The sequence below is a fragment of the Amphimedon queenslandica genome, unplaced genomic scaffold, assembly GCF_000090795.2.
Source record: "Amphimedon queenslandica unplaced genomic scaffold, v1.1 AMPQUscaffold_13522, whole genome shotgun sequence".
NCBI classification, from domain to species: domain Eukaryota; kingdom Metazoa; phylum Porifera; class Demospongiae; order Haplosclerida; family Niphatidae; genus Amphimedon; species Amphimedon queenslandica.
In genome coordinates, this window is record NW_003546242.1 from 485,027 (window position 1) to 505,834 (window position 20,808).

Consider the following 20,808-nt stretch of genomic DNA (forward strand, 5'->3'; position numbering starts at 1 on the left):
TTTATTTTGGCGAATGGCTATCAAAATGCCAAATTTGCCACATTTAATTTCCCCGAAAATTTTTCACTGTATGGTATATACAAACTTTCTCATTTCATCTCTTTCATCAGCTTTAGTTTTATCAATGGACACAAAAAATTAGCATGACCTTTAAAAAGTGGCATACCATAGGATGCCTTTTTTTGAGGGATGTAAATTTGTCAAATTTCTATTTTGAATTTAATTTTGGAAAATTTATGGCGTCTGCCATCTTGTACCACAATGTTTTGATTTTCACTGAAGTACTTTTTGCAAATCTTCAATAATTGCAGAATCCACCTAATTTTCAGTACTTAAAAAAATTGTACCCTACAGTATCAAGGGCGTATTTGGCTCTCAAAAGATCACGTCTTTGCCTTGCTCTGATTACCATATTATGTGTGCAAAGTTATATACCGCATAATGCTTTATTTTGATGGTGCTTTATTTTGGCAATTTTGCTATAAAATTGTAATTTGCGGTGTTTAGTTTGGTGATTTTTGTGTACATGTGCATTACTGAGCATACGCATTAATGATTGGCGGTTTTAATATTGGCAATTTTGCTTGCAAACTGCCAATCGTCAAAATAAAACTCCACCATATTAAAGTGCTATATGGTAGTACTGCTGTTGACCTCATTTACAGTGTCTTCTATTAATTTATCCCTAATTTCACGCAAGAATATACCAGGAAGACCATTTATGTAGTTAGTTCCTGGTTCCCATGCTTGGTGGATGATTCTTCTTGGTAAGACAACCAGTTGTATCATAAAGAGCTAGTATTCTGCTGATTGTCGAGCAGTCTACATTATCTGAACGATTCAGCAACTTGTTTGTACATGTAGGTCTATTGTAGACTCTTCACTTGATAGATCATTTTTAATGTAAATTTTCTGAATATTCCTGTGTTCTACTTTCACAGGAAGCCATTTCAATGTTCACACTTACTTAAAAATATTTATTACATTTATGAAAGCTAGCTGTTACATAGATTCTGCCACATTCTGTACATGTACATACAAAGTACAGGTAAAGTACACACACCATGTAAAAGTTGTTGCAATTACTGTTATGCATTAATAAATATCGCATTTTTTACTTTATGAATGATGTTATACTGCAATTTTTCTAATCAATTTAGTTCAAAGAGTAAGAAATCCTTTAATGCTAGAGGTAGACATTGTCTATTGTTGCATTTATTTACAAAAATAATATTTAAAATGTAGGTCAACACTGATGCATCATCATTGACAATTGAGTCTGTAAATACATGTAATGAAAGTGGATCACAACGAAGTGCTGATGAGCAGGCTCTAATTAATTTATTATCTGGTGGACAAGTAAGCTGTTTAATACATTGATGATGAATTTTTTATTGACATATTTTGGTCTTATTACATGTATATTAGCTGAGGTGTCCTTAATTATCCCATTTCTATTGACATTGATCTTAATTTGGTTTAACGAAATTCATTTCTATTTATCCTTTTTAGTAATGTTTTAGTATTGCAAAACCTTACAAAATAGCTTTCTTTAAAGATTCTTTTTCAGTTTGATAGTTATTGCATTGGGGTCATGTATAAATTTCATAAATTATGAATTTCAGTCTATTTTATAATGCAATTTCAAGTTGCAAGAATAATTCTCCGCAAATTTTTGCTATAACTGAGGACTCTTTTTTTTGTACTAAAATGTACAATTTAAAGTCAAAAGTAATTGTTTAGTATATAGACTGTTTTATTTAGGCATGCACTTTTCTCATAGTCATGCAGTCCTGTCATAAAAAATACATTGTACTCTGTGTAATCCTGGTTGTGGTTGGTGTTACAAGATTATAAATTTTACACCATTGTACTATAACATACCATGCTCTTGTCTAGTGCTTTGCACCTGGTCACTGGTAAACTGACGTGGCCAACAATGACTTATATGTATAATCAAAAACTGGACCACTCCCTAAACTTAGCCATATCTAAAATACTTAATTAAAAGCTTGGACTTTATTAATTGAATAAAAATTGTGTAAAATGAATTAAAATATGTCAAATCCAGCTTGCAACCTTGGGATCAGGGGACTCAGTTAAATGTATTTATTTAAACATCTAAGTAAGTCATTTGTTACATTGTTCACATGTCCAGTGATTTCTATTTTAATCAGTCAAGTGGTCTGTGTAAGAGAACCAAATAATCAAACTTTCTGAGCTTTATTAATAAATACTGCTATATCAGCTGTACTGAACAAGTGTTTTCATGCAGCAGGTGTTTCTATGATACACATGTACTTTTGTACTGTTTAAGATGAGATCATGTTATATAAGTATGGTACTTGTCTTACTGCCCATCTTGTCACCAATTCAGTTGGTACTTGTCCAGTGCTAAAGGCTATCAGTATTTCATTTATACATGCTCGGAGTATAGCAGAGTTCTGTATATTGCGCTCAAAAATTACTTGTGAATAAGGTGTGCAATAATAGTAGCAGGCCTCACTTCCCATATAGAAAGTTCAAGCTTGCTACAAGCTTGTTACAACAAGTTCACAACCTCACAAGGTTGTAGTAACATGGTTACAACCTTGTGCAAAAGTGATCAAGTTGTGAGCAACCTAGTGACAACCTTGTTACCCGAGCCCACGCGTAGGCGTGGAAGCGAGGGTAAAGCAGTCGTCCTGTCTGTGTGTGTGTGTGTTCGCTTGGCCTCCACTTTTGAGCTGACACTGCTTTCTTGTCTAGTCCTGGAGAGTCTTATAATCAACAATGGCTCTAGAAAAAGTTATTCTCCGTCTTGGGGATGCTATAGTTTTCTTTTCCGTGGAAAAAGAAGCTGGCAAAGTCGCCAAACGTAGGTTGGTTCCCCGACAACTTTTTCATAGTGTGAGCAAAAGAGCAACTGGGCAGATAAAACAATAAAGCAAAGCCTCATCTTTCATTAATATGAGAGGAATTGCTCAAATCATCTTCGTTTTAAAGATATGGTAGCCCAAAAATTCATACTTTTGTGAGTTTACACGAGGCTCTCTTCTCCCGAAGTAGCGGCCAGAGTCTTTAAACATCAGGGGCTCAATAGACGTTTGTATGCAACAAATAGAGCCTAACAAATGTATGTTAAACTGTTTAAAAGTCGAGAAAAACTAAAGCTTTCTTCACCACTTAGAGCCATGTGCCACCATTACTGTGTGTGCGGGTGGAGCATGGCTTGATTGAGCCACACCTTCATTGCAGCCACACCTTTACATTGCTGCAGCATGCGCACTAGTGCAGCAAGCATGCTGGAGCTTCTTCTCTGTCTAAAAACAAAAATTTCACTGTCTCAAAACATTCACTAAGTTTTTACATGCTGAAGCTTCTTTTCTGTGTCAAAACTTTCACTAATTATTTTTCTCTTAATTTATTAAAATTGTTACACACAGACTGTGGCAAGGGTATGCACTTTAGTGCTCTCGTATAAAAAGTGCTAACGTGTTACAAACATAACAACCTTGTGACAAGGTTTTGCAGGAAACTGAGGTTTCATTAAGTATGCCCCACGATGATGTAAAGCTATTGCTACCATATATAAGGGGACCATTGACCAACCCTTGTACAAGTCAGTAAAGATAACATTAATACACATCCACATCTTTATACATTAGCTACATGTATCATAGATACATTACAAGTATCTAGAAATCTTTTGACATTATATGATATTAATTATGTGTTGATAGGCTTTCAGATTATAGTTATTCTATTGAATTTATTTTACATTGTGACAAGGTTGTCACAAGGTTGTTACATGGTTGTCACAAGGTGGAAAACATGTCAATTCCAGGGTTTTTACAAGGTGGTGGGCCTTGTGGCCAGGTAGTGACGACCTTGTCACAAGGTTGCCACAATCATGCTGCAACCTTGTTCTTTCGATATGGGTTGGTTTTTATGCAGGTGCCAGGCTACACTGCAATTTTTTTAGTACAAATTTGTTGTAATTGTGACTTAATCTCATCTGAGTCTGCAAATTATGTTCTGTAGGATCCCGATACATAACCAACTCTGTATACCTACACGTACTTACGTGAGATTGTCTATGCTGGTCCTGTATAACTTTATGTAATTTGTCTAAAGCAGTTATTTGAGTCAATTTTATGTGAAGCATATATGTAGAGCACCTTCACTTTTCTTAAGGTCTTTCAACACTGGTTCACTTTTAATCTAGATTTGTTTGAACACAATGCAGATTCACTTCTAAGCCAGTTTGGTGAGTGTTCACACCTAAAAAGTATCAATAACATTAACAACACACAGTAAAAGTAGTTTACAAAACGGAAGTGTTGATTGTGTTGCTTTTTTTGGATGTTTTTATGTCATATAAGGAGGATAAATGCTAGGAAAAGGTTTAAGAGAGAGTCAAATAGAGTGTACAAAAAAAGGCTGAATTTAGTCAAACGTATAATAGGGATGTATTTCTTAGCTTGACATTTAACACAGAATTAAACTGGAGCTACTACTGAGAGATTAATCTGAAAGATCATGCTGGAGCCTGCATAGAAGTAAAGAATTGTGGCTAGCAGTAATTTCTGGCAAAATGGGAAATATTTTGTTGGAAAAATAACTTCTGAGTTACATGTCACATTTGATAGTTGGATGTAGAAAAGTGAAACCATATTTCATAAAGCAAACAACACATCTAAGGTCCCCTATTTTTGTTGAGCAAAAAGTACCTGTAACTTAGTGTGGACTAAGTACTAACATTACCATATCAGCTTTATTTAGAATTGGCTGTTCAGCTGTAGTTGCTTTAGTGATTGAGACTTGTAAAGCAATATCAGAGCATTTCTTTCGTAAGTATGTTTTCATACCTACTGGAGAAAGGCTATTTAAAATTTTTGAAGGCTTTAAATGACAGTGGAGTTTTCCTCATGTTGCAGCTGAGGAATGTTGTGACCAATAGCACATGCTGCGGCCAATGGCACTGAACGCCCCTTAGGGTATGTCTCTTGCACACTCTCTAAAGCAGAACAGTACTCTTCACAAGTAGAAAAGGAAGGTCTGGCCTCTGTGTTTGGTGTGAAGAGATTCCATTCTTATCTGTATGATCATCATTTTATGTTAATCACTGATCATAAGCCATTGCTCTCACTGTTTCGAGATGGTTGCCTATCATCTCGAAACAGTGAGAGCAATGGCTTATAATCAGTGATTAACGTAAAATGATGACCATACAGATAAGAATGGAATCAGAGCAATTCCACCTCAAGCCTCTGCTAGGATTCAAAGGTGGGTACTTACTTTATCTATGTATGAATATACCTTAGCATTTAAATTTACAGCACAGCACTCTAATGCTGATGCTTTCAGCAGATTACCTCTTTCAGTTTCAGTTACCCATACAGTTCCTCCAGAAGATATAATGTTATTACATGTATTAGATCAAACGCCAGTCTCAGCTCTGCAAGTTAAAAGATGGATTATAGACAAGACCCTTTCAGCTCTTAAGTTGTACAGTTTACACAAGAGGGTTGGCCAGCAGAAGCCACAGAGTCGAATACAAATGAACTCAAGCCATTCAAGGTGAGAGCCTTAGAGCTATTCACACATAATGGGTGTCTCTTGTGGGGTAACAGAGTAATCATACCACCCCAAGGGAGGGAACACTTATTGGAAGATCTTCACTTGTCTCACCCTGGTATATCCTGGATGAAAGGGCTTGCTAGAGCATACTTATGGTGGCCAGGGATTGATCAAGATATTGCTAGTAAAGCTCAACACTGCTCAGCATGCCAAACTAACAGTAACAACCCACCCCTAGCAACCCTTCAGCCCTGGCAATGGCCAACTACACCATGGCCAAGAGTACACATTGACTATGTGGGTCCAAATAATGGACACATGCTCCTAGTGCTAGTGGATGCTCATACTAAGGGGTGCCTGTAAAGGGCGGATCACGGATCAAACGGAACAACGAAACATCCCGAGGCAAGAAGTAAAATATTTCATCAGATCAGATGAACATCTCATCAGATGAAATGTCCCAGGATACCTTCTGTTCTTTAGACAACACATCAGCTATTTCTGACACAGAACCCTGTCGATGTACTTCAAGCATTCGCTGCTGGTCTACATTATTACTACAAAATTTTCTCAGATTAAAACTTCCCTTTGAAAATTCAAACTTCCCTTCCATACACAAAGAAAAGGCTATATGTACACTATCTGATCCCATAATTACATCATCTACATACATTGATTCCTGTAACTTAGACACAGTGGATGGATAAGCTTCTTTGAATAACTCCAGATGATGTGCAATTGTAGCATTGAGTAAATATGGAGTAGGTTCACTCCAAAAACAACTCGAGTAAATGTATGGATCTGTACTGGACTTTGAATATCTTTAGAGCAAATCTAAGAACATCTTGATCAGCATTCGAGACACCCACCATCAAAAACGCCTTCTCAATGTCCACCGTGATCGCTATCAAACGCATGTGAAATCTTATAAGTAGGTCAAAAGTCTTTTGATGTTAGGGAGGACCTACATGCAAACAATCGTTAAGCGAAGGCCCAGTCTCTTTCGCAGAAGCATCGTAAACAACGTGTACTTTAGTGGTGGATTTATTATACTGCACAACCGCATGATGAGGCATAATATATGATATAATGTATGCGCTGCATAATATTATCTCTCTCTCTCTTTACGGGAACAATAATCCCTTACTTCAATTGCTCTCTAATCACTTCAACATACCTTTCAAGGAGGTCAGGTGTTTGCTTGAGTCTTCATATTAAACAAAGCAAGTGTTTATGACATAAATAATAGTTATTGGGCAATAACATTGAGGAGTCCTTTCATGAAAGGGAAACAACATATCTTCCGCCTACATAACTGACATAGTCACAGATTTGTGTTTGAACTACACTCTTATTCTCTACTATACCCATTGACTCAAAATCCTAAAACTTAGTTAAGGTTTCATCCAAACGTTTACTCACATTCACAGTCTCTACTCTCAAAACATGAGTAACTAAAGTTGCTCTAGGCTTCATTCCTTCTCTCAAAGTCACTGGCCCAGACAAAATCCACCCCAATTTTGAATATTAGGCTACAGGCCTGCTTTCACTCTTTATCATCTCACCAGTGAGCAGTCTCAAACAATCAATGCATCAGGTTTCATTTTACTACATTTATTTAATTCAGTAGAAAAGTTTGAAGTTTTCAGCTGGAGATACTGCTCTAAATTTACAGGAGAATTGGCAATAAGCTCACATATATGACAATTGAAAGCATCTGAAGAACCAGTGCATCATTCCGCATCGTTTTAAATCCGAATTTAATTACTTCGCAATGCTCTACTCACTCTTGTCAAGACCCAAAGGTCACTTTTGATATAGCTTTCATTCCTAATTTATGCAGTCCCAAAAATTACACACTTGCTGGGTCACATTAGAACCCTGGCTGCCTGTATCAAACAAAACATTAATCTGCATTTTTCTAAAAGGCTCTTGAGGAGTGAAAACAAAGGCTTGCGCTACTTGCAAAAGACTATCAGTGCCATTATTGGTATAACATGAAGCCCTTTTGCTCGTTGGCTTAAAAGGTGGAGTACTTGGATTCAATGGAGACTCCACACATGAGAAAAGGCTAGTTGTATCAGGCACACTACTCTTGAGTCCTTTCCTTCCCTTTAGTAGGCTTTGACTGATGCAATTTAATACAAAGGCTAACATGATGTCAACCCCGACAATTTGAACACATAGAATTAGATCGACAATCTCTGCTTAAGTGCCCCCATCATAAACAAATAAAACAGCGCCCTTACTCTCTTATTATAGCCTTTCTGGCTTTATGTGTAATTACACTTATACAGTCTGCGGGTGCATGATCATATTGTTTACAGGAGCAACAACCACTTTCCCTTCCCCCAAAGAAAGTTCTTGTTGGAAAATCGCGGCTATGTTTTTGAGGCAACTGACTATGGGAGTTCCATGGTTGCTTGGGCAAGGATGCTCTCTCCTTTGCTTCTAATTCCTCTAGAAAAACTCTCATAATATTATATAATTTCCAATCATCAGTAGTCACTTTCCTACCTAAATTTAATCTCAGCTCTGGTTGAAGTCTCTTTACAACAATAGGCGTAAGCAATGCCCCATAGGCATCTACTCCCAACCCCAGGGCTTCTAGGCTTCCCACGTTTCTTTCATTTTTATGATATAAGCGCCTTAAATCAAAAATATGATTGTCTGAAAGAACAGACTCCATAATCATTCGCTCTTCCATGTGAGCCACTTTGGCCCTTTCTTTATCCCCAAACCACTTCTTTGAAAGACCAATTGCTACAGTGTAATTAACTTCTGTCAATGGTAGTCCTGCAATGGCATCTCTAGCTTTGCCCTCAATCAAGGCTTGCAAATATGTGAATTTCTCTACAGCTGACAATGTGGCATTGCTGCCTTATAGGAGTCACAGAAGGAGCTCCAACCTGTCAACGAACTGCTAAAATGCTTGAGGCTTATAGCTTCGGAAATCTAGTAACATTTGAACTGCTTGTACTTGTAGAGGCAGCTGTCAAGCTAGTAGATGGGTTGCATCTATCTCTCTTAACTGGAGCTCTCTCAACTAATGCCATGGCAGTAAATATCTCATCATTTATATGCTCAGACTCTTCTGTTTCTGTTCAGGATCTATATGTTGCATAAGTGCCTCATCCAATCTTTTGAGTGTATCAAAAGTGTCCTTTAGACCTCTTTTCCATTGCTCCAGCTTTATTACATCTGGTTCTGTAGCAGCAGCAACAGCATCTCCAACCTCCTTCATTCTTCCTGTAGCTACTGCCCTATGACCAGACCTCAGAGCAGCAGCATCCATGTTTTTAAAGTACTAATAATACTTGAAATACTTCAACAGATCTCTAAAACAACTAAGAACTTACCGCAATGCTTCTAGATTACCGTAGTTTCTTTTTGCAGCTGCCTACATACGTGACAACAATTATTATTATGGACAAAGAAGACAAAATATGGCTTGCAAAGTAAGGTAAGTAACTAATTAATACTCTCTACTTACACAAATTACTCGCAAACTCATCAAACTCCAATAAGCAACTCACTCCGGATCCTTGAAAACCCAATTTGCAGCCCGAGGGTCCAGTCTCCAGAGTTAAACTCCCGCTTCCAGTTGATCAGGCTTGCTTGGACCAAATGTGCTTGACCTCTTTAAAAACTAGACCTTCTCTATCTAGTTGCTGCTAAGGCTGTCCCAATTGCTGAGCTGCAGTTTCTGTTTGACCAGTTAGATTCAAATATCATAAATATCATCTTATTAATAATAACAATTCTCTCCTCTTAGGTCTGGTTTGTTTGATCCTTCTCACAAACTTTCACACGTATTTATACAAAAATCAGATAATGAATAATAATGTAATTAGATTACGTAATAATAACAATAATTATTTCTCCACATGGAGTTGTACCATACGTACATGTATATGTGTGTAGATAATTTGTGAGTCGACTCAGTAATGTTAGCTGGCTAGTGCAGTTGGAGGCAAGTTACCTCATAGTCAGGTCTCCCATTGTTGTGTGATGAGTTTGCCGTGTGTGATGGGAGATTACATATGGCTGACTTGTGTGAGCTAGAGGATATGCATAGGGTAAATGTTAGCTCAGTGTTGTGATCATGTATACATCAAGTGAGGATTGGCCCAATAATGAGAGTATGTTTGGGTGATTATTTGTGTCTCCTGCCTTTGTGTAGGCAGCCTCGCTGAGTTACCAGTAGACCCTACCCTAATGGTGGAAGGTTCCTCGAGTTTTCCTGGACTGGCACTAAGTATAAGCTCAGTGAGTGCACCACTGGTGACTGGGCAATGAGAGCTACAGCACCAATCACAGAGTGTCTTCAACTAAGATTAAAGGAGGTGGGAGTATGTTAACCTTTTCAACTAATTTTGGACTCCTCGATGAAGGAGGAGTCACTATATCAGTGTCAGTCACTAGAGGGTGTGGTTATTTTCCAGACTATGGAGCACACCATTGGAGACAGAAGTCCATCATCAGTAGAGATTTATTGATTTTTTGCAGCTTCCCAGACCTTAATTATCAAATTTAATAACAATACCTCCATCCTCCTTACTCTTGTTACAGCGCCAGTTGATTTGCAATAATATTCTCTTTCCAGTAACAATTGACAATGATAATAATTGAAACTCGAATATAACAAATAAATAAATACCACCACTTCACTACCAATGTTTCTCCTTATATACCTAACTCCCACACACATTATTATCAATACCGTATTTCCTTGAATTCTATCCGCGGGTACTATTAATTTCAGAAGCAAGAGCACTGCGGGTACAATACAGGGGCGAATAGTATTCAAGGGCAAACACTATTAAGTTCAGCTCCAGTCTCCATTTTAAGTGTAACCACACCTACTCCAATTTTTATTAACTATATTAATTTTTAATAGTAAATTCATAAGTTTTAATAGTTCAATTGCTAAGAATAGAAAACTTTCTTGCAGCTGCTCTGTTACTTGTTTTCTTAGCCTCTTCAACTACATTTAGCTTAAAAGCCACATCAAAACTTCTTTTTTTAGAAGCCATTGCAAAGGTTATGATAAGGGAATGCTCATGTAAACACACGTGGGCAACACGTGTATTATTTCTACTGCGCATGCGCAACATGCGGTAATAATTTAAGGGCGAATATTATTTCATTCAGCCTTCTTAATGGTGCGGATATAATTCAAGGGCGGATAGAATTCGAGGGCAAAAAGATTTCAAGGAAATACGGTAGTTTAATAGTAATGAATTAATTATTTTTGGTTACATTGTTACACTCTGTTACTTTGCTTTTTCTTACTCTATTGCTTCTTTGTGTTGGTCTGAAAGGGTAACACACGAAAACCAACAAATCAGACTGAGGATCCTAAGGGCTCCTGATCAGTTAAGCAAATCCGGTGTTTTCAGTGCAAGCAGCTGTAACATCAACGAAATAAATATCCTCATTATACAGAAGCAGAGTTTGATCTAATGCAAATGCATTCACTTGATTCCAAACTTGCTTGCCACTCCTATGTTTTCTCTTCCATTTTTACATAGCTTACAAAACATTCCATTCTCATTATCATCAAAGTAAAGTAAGGGCCTATCTTCTGCCCACTTAGACTTGTATTCTAATTTTCTCTTCTTAATATTTGGCTTACCACAATTCCTCGCTCTATGTGCACTAAGAAGGTTTAAGTCCTTTCCCTAGTTTACTTTGGCCTGCCATGCTTTTTTAACTACTTGTATATTTCTCCTGTTACTCGTAATTAAAAGGGTGTGGAAATGACATGCCCACACGCAATTAAATAGGTTTGCACTTTCGTTTATTGTGTAAAATGTGCAAAAAAGCTCTAAACACACTATAGGGACAACACTAAATTAATGTGTCTTTAATAAATGTGTCCATTTCATTTTTTAGATATCACCTCAAGAATTGCAGTTCTTAGAAATTTTGGGTCATGGTAGTGGAGGAACTGTTTATAGGTAAGCAATTTTCTCTCCTGGATTTTACATTGGTTTAGTTTAAGTGTTCATGTCTGTCTGTGTGTTTTAATTTGCTAAAATGCATTTACTTGCATAGTTGAGGACGAATAGGATAAGTTGGGAATGTATAATATTGCTTTTGTAGTAGTCTTCTATGTGCGAAGGACAAAAAGCAGAGGTAATGTGAGTGCAGTAGCTGTGCAACTTTGCTGCACATATGCACTACTCCTTTATTGTATTTATAACTACTTATTGCATGAAGAGGATTGTAGTTGAAGAACAATTCAAGTCAAGGAAATGAATGATTGTGATTGGAGAGTCCTTTATTCTTATGTTTGATTTTATGAAATTTTTTAGATATTTTGTAATGCAGCTATTTGTTGATAGACGTCAGAGTGTTGGCCACACTCGGTAGCTAACTCCTAGTCCACCTAGGCTTTTTCCTGGCTACTTTTCCTATATCACGTCTGTCCTTAATCCCTTTGTCCATGACTCAGAAGCACCAAAATATCATACCATACAACATTATAAAGAAGCCTTTACAATTATTGTGTTGGCATAAAAGCCATGGTAAACTGAAGGCTAGGTAGTTGGGTCTTGAGAACCAGAACTGTAGGTTAAAATGTTTTTATTGGCCGAACTCACACCGTCCTGCCTACCTTAAAATGCTCTTGTTACCAACATAGCTTGTACAGTTACTTCTGTCCTGATGCTAAATATAGAGAGTTGCAGCGGAAGTAATTAATGGGAGGTGTGACTCATTGTCAGCCGTCTTGGGTGGCAAGACTGCATGTTGAAGTATGCAGGAATGAAGTGAATCGAAAGAAAAGTCCTGTTGTTTGAGATGAACTAGAAGAGCAAGCCAAGGAGCTATTTTACTTGTTGCATGACTCCTGAATGGATAGGCTTTTGTATCAAACCTTACCAGCAGTAAAAAGCTCACTTAACTAATGAAGTATTTGGTGTTTCAAAGTTGTAAAGTTTGTAATATTGTTATTTTATACTTATATATCATAAAATAATTGCCAGCAGCTGTTTTACAAATATTTTTGAAGCTTCTCCTTAACTTGGAGTAGGCCTGTTTCTTACACTAAGTGCTCTAGTGTAGTCTGTAATGGTTTCTTTTCTGCCAAGAGTGATGCAATTGTTGAGCAAGTTCCTTCGCTTGCTCTTGATAACACTAGTTCATCTCAAACATTGTTAGAACAGGACTTTTTCTTCGATTCACTTCGTTCTTCAATGCTCCAACATGCAGTCTTGCGACCCAACATGGCGGACAATGAGCCACATGTCCCATTAATTACTTCTGCTGCAACTCCTCTATACAGGCCTATGCTTATTATGTAACAAAACTGGACATACTGATTTGTATTGTGTCTTCTTTTCCAGCACTATAAACTAAAAGACCACTTGCTTTGGAGATTTAGACGATGTGCTTATTATTTACCTGCTGCTATTGTTAATTAAGGCTGGGTTTTTGGTTTGGCACTGAGTGAATTATTTGTGTTGACATGTGTGTATGTATAACATATGCTGAGATTAAATAATGTTACGTTAAATTTTAGAGGGGACACTATGCCCAACTTTTGTCCATTGACAGACGGCAGAGTGTTGGCCACAGTCTGTTGATGCTCCTAGTCTGCCACCCGCTTAGGCTTTGTTCCCGGCTATCTTCCTTGCATCTTGCCTGCGACTCAGAGATACCAGTTATCATACCGTGTGACAATATAAAGAAACTTTTATGGTTACTGTGTTAGCATGAAAACTGCGGGGAACAGCAGGCTAGGCAGTCCGGTCTTGAGAACCAGAACTGGGGGTCAAAACGTTTTTTATGGCCAAACTCTTGCCACCCTGCCTGTCTAAAAAGCTGTTATTACCAATATGGCATGTACAGTTAGGCCACCCCAATTAAATTCCTTGTTTGTCCTTTCAAGTGCGGAGAGTATGCTGGCAGGCAGGTGGTATTAATGATATTAGTGATTATCGATATTCATTAATGAATATTAATAATAAAATAAGCTCCACCTTACTATACATCATTGTAAATTGGATATTGACTTTATTGTTATCAATTCAATGTCTAATGCAAATTCTCTGTAAATTGCACAATGCTTCTTACATGCTGGTAGTAACTTAAATTATTATCAGTACAGTAATGCTAAAAAAAGTTGTGCAAAACTTAAAGAGAGATTTGAAAAGATAAAAAGTAACAAGACACCTCATTTCTTATTCTTAATATACATAGTTGGTTTATCTTTACAGTTCTCATACTTAGGTCACAACCTTCTTCTTTAGCACAATAAATGCATATTGGAGAGTATTTAGCACTTAGTATGAGCATATACAGACTGACTCAATACTAACTCATCAATAGCATGGAACAAATTCTGATTTTTCTAGGACTTGTGTAGAAAAGTGGTCTATTAACTTACAACAGGAGTAGGTTTTTTTTAGTTTACTTTTTATGTTTTGTGTTTGTCAATTAAGTGCTCAGAATAACAACTGAGATTTAAAAAGAAATCCACAAAATGTGGCTTAAGTTTTTTCTCAGTCTTCCTTTCCCAGTAGCACTCCAATAAGAGCTGTGAAAGTGCATATCCACAAAGCTGATTAACAGAAATATTTCCAGTTTTTTTTTACAATGCTTTGATTGATCAGGAACATTAGATCCAGTAAAGATATTTAAAACAGAAAGAATAGGTGTCTTTTCTCTATCAGATACATGGAAATGACCTATATACCAGAAAATATCCCTTAGAGTGACTAACAGTTTACTTGCCAATGTGATTTTGCCCTGTAACCAGCCAACTAATAAAGAGTTAAAAAATGAAATTATCAAAATCATTTTCCTATTTCTTTCTCTACCAGGTTTAGGAATTAAGGCACAGTCAAAACTCTCATTCATACCAGTGGCAGTAACAGCACCATCATCTGTAGATCGAACTTTATACTGCAGATATCATCCAAATTTAGAGACTACAGCGAAAAGGGGCAAATTTACATTGACGAGCACAAGAGTATGTATTATTGTCAAATGAGGGCAGACAGCAAAATGCATTTGACATCCAACTGGGGCTTAATAGTCTCATTAAAAATTCTGAAACGCTAAACGACACATTGCAATGTGTTATCCTCCATGGCATTAAAAACTTGTAGACATTTATGACACTTGTAGCAACTAAGTTCATGTGAATTGGGGCTAAACCTATATTAAATGATAATACAAATTCATCATTGAAGACACTGACCATTAAAACAAGAAATAAAATGTATTCATAAGACAATTAATAGCATTTGTCACCACTCTGTATGGGACTGTAAATATTGCTGTAGAGACTAAAGGATAGAAAGCATAAATTAAAATTTTGAATCAAGGCTAACCGTTAATGAAATAAAACACCAGTGAGCCAAGTCAACCAAAATACTTGATTCATTACAAGAATTTAGAGAAAGCATGTGTGTCAATAAATCAACAAAGATGTACAAACCTGACAATATTTACTGTAGTTAAAGAAAACAATTGATAGTTAGGTAGACTGCAAAGTTAGTCAAGCTGCAAGAACCTTAGCCAGCACAAATCAAAATACGCTCTGAATGATTGTTTTCTGTAAGCTACAAAAAGGTCAGAAATATAAATTCACAAAGCTAGTGTGTGCAAGAGGTCAATGGTAAAAGCAAGGGATTATGAAATCATGAACTAATAAAATGGCGGACAAGCTAGCTCACTAGTTGTGTCATGTAACTTAGCTCTTTTGCACATTACAATTAATGATAATCTATCTTACTCAATAAGTACTCTTGATATACCTAAAGCAAGTCGTTGCCTCTTTCTTTACCTATTTTCGCTTCACAAGTGTCAAGTGGCACCGCTAGTACATGGATTAATCAGAATATTAATGAGACATGGGGGAGTATGCAGGCGGGAAAGGAGAAACAATTAATCTAATTGCAATGGCCTTACATGTGTGCTGACAGTAGATATACAGGGCCTATGATTATTATCGAACACAACTGGGCTTACCACTACATACTGGAAGGTATTGGTTTCTTTTCTCGTGGCATAATAAACTTCAAAAACCATGTACTTGCCATGTGCTTTAGGTAATTATTACCGTATTGCTTGAAATTTTCATGGGTTGATATTTTCGTGGTTTGCTCGTAGTGGGGTAATTCGTGGTTTAAATTTTTTGGCTGACAGTTTACATAGCCTGTAAGGGAATGGCACTTCAATGATTTCGTGGGTTTAAATTTCTTGGGCAGCCCCATAACCACGAAAACCACGAAATTTACATTCCACTAAAATTTCAAGCTATACAGAATTTACTAGCTGTTAATACATAGGCGGTAGCCTATAGGTATGATTGACGTGGATTTCAAGATGGTGGCTGGTTTTATCATTTTTAAACACTTAAACTCTTTTATCTTACATTGTACAGCCTTATAAATGGCTTAGATGAGCTCTCCTTCACTGAGCAATTCTCCTGGTGCCTTTAAAGTGGACTGTAATGTAGCGGGAGCATTTTTTTCCGAATAGGCCCGAATTCAAATTTCTGCAAAATTCTTCAGACTTTTTTTCTACTTTCTTTCATCTTCTTTCGTTTTCCTTTTAATTTTTTGAGCCAGGGAAGTGCTCAATTTGGCTTTTACATAACTCTTCTGGGCTTGGGTCAAGGACCACAAAGGTAGTTTCAAAAAGACGTGAGGATAGAATACAAAATGGAAGACAAAATTTATCTGCAGACACAGCGTGAGTTTTTGATTTGATGCCATTTTAATTTATGCGCATGTGATCAGCATGAATATAATTAACCTACCACATAATCATAACAGAATGTATGTATTACATGAAGAGAAAAAGAATGGAAACAATAAAAAAATTAAGAATGGAAACGTACTAGGATTAAATCGAAAAAAGTTAAGAAAGAAGAGGGTACTTGCAAACTGGGTGATAAGAAATCCTACACCACTACATTGAAGACATGGCTTCATAATTGTCATGTACTATATTGCTTGTGTGGATAATTACAATGCTTTTGGGTAATATTTTATGCAGTGCTATCAATACGGAGTGCTTCTTTGCCGAATTTGATTAGCATTTACTTCTGAAAACAAGTTTGAATTCCTAGAGAAAAATCACTTACTGAAAAGTAATTTAAATTATTGCTCTGCTCAACACCTTGCTCTTTAAATAAAAGTTAAGAGATTTGTCTTTACTCTCACTTTGTAAATTTTCTATCCACAACTGTACACGCAAATGGTCATTAGTGTGATACTGGATTCCCTCAATATTGAATGTTGTATATATCTTGATGATTTATTAATTCAGATCAATCTATCTTAGTACCTTCATCACCATCATGTATAGAGTTTAATATCTCTTGAATTGTGACACCATCTTGCATTTTTGCTGCTATCTATGTCTTGTTGAACCTTGAAGGGGAATATGAGCTAATTCAGCAAGTGATGATCACAAGTTTCAACAGCGACATTAGAGATTCATCTACATGCTCTAGTATAGGCAACACATTATCTATAAACTTTATTACTTCCTTGCAGCTTTAATGCTCTTTCTCCTTAGCAATTGCAATAATAGTAGTAACACAAATGATCCCCTTGTTTCTGAAAAGCAGAATCCAAGACAAGTGATGAGGAAACAATTTTTCGAAATCTGATTGCCATGCCATAAAATCCTCCAATGTATCAAACTTCCTCGTTTTAACTTCAATACAATGACTGTGGCTTAAACTGGTCGATGTTGGCAAATTTATACTGGCACATGTGTATAATTATGGTGATGATAAAATGAAGCACTATTGTGCAATGGACTCGCCTGCTGAAATTCCATAAGTGATATGAGTTCCTTTTATTGCGATAATTTTAAATGAAGTTTCTACAGAACTGGTACCAGTCACTATTTTTGGAGGCTTGCAGAACTGACACGATGATGTGATGCATTAACTACATCTGTTTTATGTATACCTGACTTAATTTAAATCTATCAAAATAATACTGATATAATTGCTGTTTTATTGTAAGTTTGTATTAGTAAATATGACATGTGATTGAGTAGGGTCAGTGTCAAGAGTTTCTGCAGAACCAGTGTCCAGTTTTAGGTCTGTCTTTTAAACCACAACATTTTAAGTGACTCCACTATAAGCAATGATCACATCCTATAGATTGGAAAATGTTAAGATCTTTATGACAGCTATTACAAGAGTATATGTGTGTCTGCTGTTTCTGTGGTACCACACTCATTACACACAGCCATGCATCGTTAGTAAAAAATGATCGAATGAGATGTACATCAACATTTAATCAAAGACTCCTTCATGTAAAAGCTCCGGTTTCCTTTCTACTTTTTCTTTTTCAATTAGATTTTTAGGATTACTAAGAACAGAAGTAGGTATATTTTTAGCCACCAACCACTCTATTGTTGCTACAAGAAACACCATGTAAGTTAAAACACCCATATCAAATTATTTAGCTAATGTACCTTTTTGCTTAACACTTGAATGAAATTTTATAAAAGGCAAAATTTTGTTTGCAGAATACTTTCATCTTTAGGTCAACAGTCAATTCAAGTCCCTTGGGTCTACCTTGTTTCTTCACTCTTCTATGTACACAGCCAAGAATTTTACTTTGAATCACGACTGATAGAAATCAGAATCAGCCTTGATACATTCCTGTATCATGGATTTTGTGCAGCCTGCAAAGCAATGAGTCTAGTATGATACAATCAAGATAACCATCCATGATACAACCATGCTGGAGTACGGCCCTGGTTCAGCCAGAGCAACAGACATGATACAACATTGATGCCAGTCAGGACTGTATCAAAATAGACGTCAGGCCTGAATCATTGATTTTGGGTAGTGGCCTGTATCAGAGATCATAATTCTTTGCTGTGTAATGTAATATTTAATATTAACAAAAAGTACAGATGAATGTCATGATATCACAATAAATCTTCAAACTTGGGTTTCTTTTATTAGTAATATCAGTACAAGATCCTAACTCATATCAATGAACAATGCAACAAAATATGACTAAAAGTTTCAAATGAGTTAATTTAGTCACCTGCATTTAACAATTTATTCATCTTGGACTCTCTTGTACCTCAGGAATTGAAAGATAGGGTATGTCAGAGTTAAGCTTAACAAAACGAGAAAAGGTGATATCAATCCCTACAAGTATAGTGTGGTACATGTACATTCATCTGTAGTATCTTACAGCTATGAGCACTCTTGAAGAGATCTTTTTAAACTTGTTGAAGTTGTACATGCAATTAAGTCAAAGATTAATATGAAGTATTACAGGTAATGTATACACACTTGTAGTTTGCAATTTATCCTGAATTTCTTTGTTCCCACCACTTGTGGTATCTACTATCTCACTACAGCTATCATTAACATTTTCTCTCTAAAGTATCTCTTTCTGAAAGTTACCACATAAAGGATATAATATAAAGGGTACTCACTTCCATAAAACCATCCATTTTTTAAACACTTTCTCCTTTTGACCATGAAGTGATTATCTTTAATTTGTTACATTGCTGTTCAAATTTAGACCCAATGGCTTCTGAAGCCAGAGATGCAAGTTTTGTTGTAATCTTAGATGCATGGCGAAATTTCTGAAAGTAAACAGTGGACATAATATATGTTCATGTGTATATTACACTATAAATGAATATATTTGTAAAAAGTAACGTGTCAATTTATTTTAAAAGAGCATTTACTGTTTTAGTAATAAACTTTGACCCCAACAAAATATAAGGAAGTAATTAATTTATCAGTCCACTTGCACAAAATTAAATTGCCATTAATATTTTCTTGTGTTCAACTTATTAATATGCATTCATGTCTATGCAATGTATATGTGCTTTACAAGATGGAAAGCTACTTCAGCATGAGTAATGTATAGCTGTATAATACATAAATAAATACTTGCACTTCTAATTATGAAACAAAACTCAGTATATTAATAACATAAAGCAAAGCCAGCTATATCAAGGGATGCTACTTTTGCTAGTACTGTAACAGCTTTAATATACCTCTTGTAATATTGGGTTGTGTTGAATAAGGCTGGGATTGCAGAAGATAGAGGGCACAGCTATTACAAGCATTTACCGCTCAGTGACTACCATGGTAATAATATTAAAGTTAACAACACAAATCAATAACTTAACTGAGCATGTACAGGAATTGTGTATGCATAGTGTATAAACTTTAATTATAACATTACATCTTTCCTTCTTTGAGTTACTTATAACTAGGATCCCATCGATCTGGTTTTGTGGTACTATGAGTACTTCTTATCAGTGGTGGTATGACTGGTTCTGTGTTTGTCTCTGTAGTTTCATTATCTCGAGGAGATGGCATAGTAACAAGATCTCTCCTATTACGTCGATAGACAACATTGTTGTCTGTTTCTACCTCATAAGATCTAGGAGCCACTTTTTTCTGTACCTGAGCTTGCTCTTGTATATTAGATATCCAGACCATATCTCCTTGTTCCAAATCTGGTAATTCTCTTGAGCCATGATGATGATCATAATTACATTTCTGATTTGATTTCTGCTTTTTATCTTTCTCTTCTACTTCATGTCTGTCTGGAATAGTTGGTTCCCTCGATTCCCTAGTAGATGGAATATTAGACTGTAATTTTCTGCTCATCAGTATCTCTGAGGGACTATAACCATTAGAGAGAGGGGTACTTCTGTACAGTCCATACGCCAACTGCACCGGAAGTCATAAACGCCTGTATAATTTTATTTGCAATACAATACACAATATGAATAATTAATGAGCTTCTCATTTATTTGATATCTTTTTTACTTTTAATACCATACGCATAAAATTTGCTAACAGTACACAGTACATGTATATCTATCATCATAAAAAATATCAAAAAATTTAGATACACTATAACAAAACTAAAAGTAGCAGAACTCCTCAACTTCCATCGCTGCTTGTTGTGTTTGCGACAATCTATACTTGCTGTCCATTTACTAATAACAAAAGAAGAGCCAGAAGAACATATTTCAGAAGTTTAAAGTTGTTCCAGCCAGAAATCAGGATGCTGTGATATCTGAAAGTCCTCAGCACAAAATATGAAGCAATGACTGGTGTACAATCACGCTCTAAAAATATTTCAGACCACTTCATTAAAGTAGAATGACTTACTAATGATTCTGAGCCTGGACTCTGTAGGATAAAGTACAAAATAGTAAAATTTATGACATGAGACAATGGCTGAAACTAACACAATGGATGCCCCTGGGACA

The 20,808-nt window shown here is 36.2% G+C and overlaps 1 protein-coding gene across 1 annotated transcript in view; it reads left to right on the forward strand.

Annotated features, from left to right (window-relative positions):
• LOC109584363 (dual specificity mitogen-activated protein kinase kinase 5-like) overlaps positions 1-20,808 on the forward strand; it is a 32,777-nt gene that overhangs the window by 4,031 nt on the left and 7,938 nt on the right. The window contains exons 4-6 of the mRNA XM_020000102.1: positions 1,161-1,192; positions 1,246-1,359; positions 11,461-11,525. Coding sequence (XP_019855661.1) covers positions 1,161-1,192; positions 1,246-1,359; positions 11,461-11,525 — 211 coding nt within the window. The remainder of the gene's footprint in view (positions 1-1,160; positions 1,193-1,245; positions 1,360-11,460; positions 11,526-20,808) is intronic.